Source organism: Physcomitrium patens, chromosome 15, assembly GCF_059467195.1.
Source record: "Physcomitrium patens ecotype Gransden chromosome 15, ASM5946719v1, whole genome shotgun sequence".
Classification (NCBI taxonomy): Eukaryota; Viridiplantae; Streptophyta; class Bryopsida; order Funariales; family Funariaceae; genus Physcomitrium; species Physcomitrium patens.
The window spans coordinates 5,029,056-5,032,402 of record NC_143424.1 but is presented as its reverse complement, the minus strand read 5'-3'; the positions used below and the strand labels follow the sequence as shown (position 1 = coordinate 5,032,402).

The following is a 3,347-nucleotide window of genomic DNA, read 5'->3' as shown; positions in this document are numbered from 1 at the left end:
ATATATCTATGTATATATAGATGGATATGAAATTCTTATTTTTTTGAATCCTGTTATCAATTATCAATTTTTGTTTTTATTTTTATTATTATTGATATTAAATACAAAAGAAGATAGCTTTTAGAATTCTCCCATGTTTATTTATTGAAAATAAAAACTAATCACCAGATCAAGCTTTGTATAATTAAGATATTAATAAATATTTTGTAAGATTTTACAAAGAAAACATGGTGTTGCTAATTCCACTATAATTTTTGCTATTGCCACCACAACTTATTCTTATTATTTTTATTTTTAAAAAATATAATTATTTTTTATATTATTTGAAAATTTAAAAATAAATATACTATCATTTTTTATATATTTAAATAATTAAACTAAATAATATGTCAAGTGAGTGACAAGTTGTGATGGCAATAGCAAAGACTATAATGATATGTGGTGGAGAACAAATTGTGATAATAGTTCAAACTGTGGTGGCAGAAGCAATTCCTGTTCGATGAACTTTGGATAAACTTCGGATGCAGTTTGGATGGATGTAATTCAAATTCAGGGACCTGGCTTCACGCCTAACCAAGGGAGGAGACAAGGATGTGGATTATGGAGACGTGGTGTGAGTTCAACACCTTAATTGGGACTCGGATGTAGGGCTCCTCGGCGTGCGTGCGTCGGCTCTGGCTGGCTTCGCAATCCGCCATCGCCATAGCCAGCGCGGGGGGCGGGGCAACTCGCTACACGTTGCGCTGGATCGTTGAGGGAGGTAAATGTATTTGGGGCGGTGTTGTGGAAGAGGATCGTTCATGGCTGCTTCTAGGGTTGTCATTTGGTTGCACGGCTTGGGCGACTCCGGCCCTGCGAATCAAGGCATTGCGTCCTTCTTCACATCCCCTGAGTTCGCAGATTTTAAGTGGCGATTTCCCAGTGCTCCCAACCAGCCAGTTAGCTGCAATGGTGCGCTCTGTTCAATCTTGGATGATTATGCTCAAAGTTTTCTCTTATAATTTGCGTGGATTGCGTGTAATGGGGGGTGAATTGTCGCCTGGTGTGATTGGCGAAGAGGGCATTGTGAATCCTAGGCGTGTATTGGCGGTTTACGATTACACCAGGTCTAGACACTCCATGGTAGTCTGCAAATTACCTGCAAAGAAGTTTTAGTATGTATTCTTTTCCGCAGGAGCTCTGTAACCTGACGTGTAATCAGTTCGTCCCTTGCCAGTCCTAGTTGTATGATGTTGAGAATGTGGTGCAAGTTTCCCGCTTGGTGGTGTTTTAAAGCCATGTCTTCTGTTATGCTCAAGAGTACTACACAATATGAATTGCAATAAAATGAACGATGTGCTTTATCAATGAATTCATTTCTGAAAGGATGCAGAGGTAGTTTAAGAAGTGTGTGGAAATTGATTTAAGGGAGTGTGCATTTTGATGGGCAGGTAGAATGCGAATGCCGTCCTGGTTTGATTTGCCGGAAATTCCTATCGTCCCGGTGAGCCTCAGCATCACTTTTATCTTTTTTTTGTTGATTTTAAACTATCAATGCTTGGATTAATTACTCGATTAGGTGCTGGTTTTAAAAAACGCGTTCTAAACCACAAGTCTTTGTTCTTTGTAACACCCTATGCATAGAATGCGATCTCTTGATCGTATGTGGTTGCCAACCATCTGCATCAAGGCTTGCCGGAGGATCGTTCAGTACAATTGTATGGAATAATGAACCCGAATGTCTCTACGCTATGTAGAATGGGTATACGTGTTCTATGTCGTTTTCCCTCATTTTTCACATTCTAGTATTTTTTTTTACGAATTGTTCGTCTATGACCAAACTCAACGCTGCTTCCAGAATTTTTTAACCTCTTCCTTAGTATGGTATTCGAGCTGTCAGATGATAATTGCTGAATGCCTCCCTTTCCATGCTTTCATGAGTTTAACTACCATATCACCATTTTTATTCACATTATGGAGGATTTTGAATTTGCATCGTAGGATATCTGACGGGTGAAGGTAATCATGTGAGTAGGAATCGCCAAATGTGGAGGAGGATGTCTTGAAAGCTGTTCGATCAGTACATGAGATGATTGATAGGGAAGTAGCTGCTGGAATTAGCGCCGATTGCATATTTTTGTGTGGCTTCAGCCAAGGAGGCAAGTCTTTGCGTTGTAATTTCACATCATTGAATCAATTTATGCTTTGTATAACAAATTTCAAGGGATCATAAATATGGCTTTCAATGACACAGGGGCCTTGGCCTTGGCTAGTTCCATGCTGTATCCCAAGACACTTGCCGGAGCTGCCGTTTTTAGTGGATGGGTGGCACTTGATAAAGAATCATTTGCTGCAAAGATTACTTCTGCAGCCAAGCAGGTCTTAATTTCTCTTGCTATCTCTCAAAGCATCGCTCAAGGCTGTACAGTCTACATTCTTCAATATAAGAGTCTGAATCAGTACTTGTAATTTTTACCGCAGATTTTGTTGTATGCACAGCGAGTTATCTAGAATAAGCAGAATGATTCCGTAGTTCAATCGCACGAAACTCTGTGTTGAGCTTAATTTGGGTGGAATTTTGATCCCAGCGGTCACGTTCCAACATATTCTATTGTTTTTTCGTAAATGAATTATGTTTTTGAGTGCTGTTGTTTTTGTGGATCAGACACCAGTTTTATGGCAACACGGATTAGACGATAAAGTTGTGGAGTTCAGCGCTGGGCAGGCAGGCCCTCCATTTTTGGCTCGTGCCGACGTGAAGTGTGAATTTCAGGTTTAAACCGTTTGTACTTTTCCTGGCTGCTCCACGGTCTTACACTGTTCTTTCCGAGTTGTTGATTTTGCGAAACTCGCATCTGCTTGTTTTTGTATATATGTATGTGTTTGTATTGCTCATGGACATAATGACCTTGGGATGACGTGCAGGCCATTCCAGATCTTGTGCACAGCATCGATGCTGAAGAATTGTCCACTCTTAAGCGCTGGATGAAAGAGAGATTGTAAAGAAGAGATCACACCTCTTGCTTGCTTTCATTGCCGGATGCTTTGCGATTCGAACGATGGTTTAATGTGAACAATTATTTAATTTCCTTCATCTTATTCTATTCTCACAAGAATTCAGCCTGTGCAAATTGTCACTGCAGTAGTGTGTTTTTCAAGTCGATCTAAGGTTCGATTTCTGCAAGTAGCACGCATGTGAACCAGCGCTTGCAGTTGCAGTCAGAGGAAAATAACTTTCTCTGCTCATATTCTTTGTCATTTCTGTGCCCTGTCGTAAATGTTATGGAACAAATGCTTGGAGAAGGGTGTTGAATGACTCTGGTGACGCAGGAAACGCACTTCCAGTAGTTTTTGAGCTTGTTTGAGGA

The 3,347-nt window shown here is 40.2% G+C and overlaps 1 protein-coding gene across 2 annotated transcripts; it reads left to right on the top strand.

Moving 5' to 3' along the window:
* Positions 1 to 669: 669 nt before the first annotated feature.
* On the top strand, positions 670 to 3,078 carry LOC112292066 (putative carboxylesterase Os04g0669500). Of its 2 annotated transcripts, XM_024540191.3 has the most exons (6): positions 670 to 951; positions 1,431 to 1,483; positions 2,015 to 2,138; positions 2,234 to 2,358; positions 2,645 to 2,752; positions 2,905 to 3,078. In XM_024540191.3, exons 1-6 carry the CDS (start codon positions 765 to 767, stop codon positions 2,980 to 2,982), a joined length of 675 nt encoding a protein of 224 aa, XP_024395959.1. In that variant the 5' UTR covers positions 670 to 764; the 3' UTR covers positions 2,983 to 3,078. The 2 variants fall into 2 exon arrangements, with proteins under 2 accessions (XP_024395959.1, XP_090112417.1); XM_090256291.1 differs by lacking the exon at positions 2,905 to 3,078 and having other exon boundaries at positions 2,645 to 2,758.
* Positions 3,079 to 3,347: the final 269 nt, after the last annotated feature.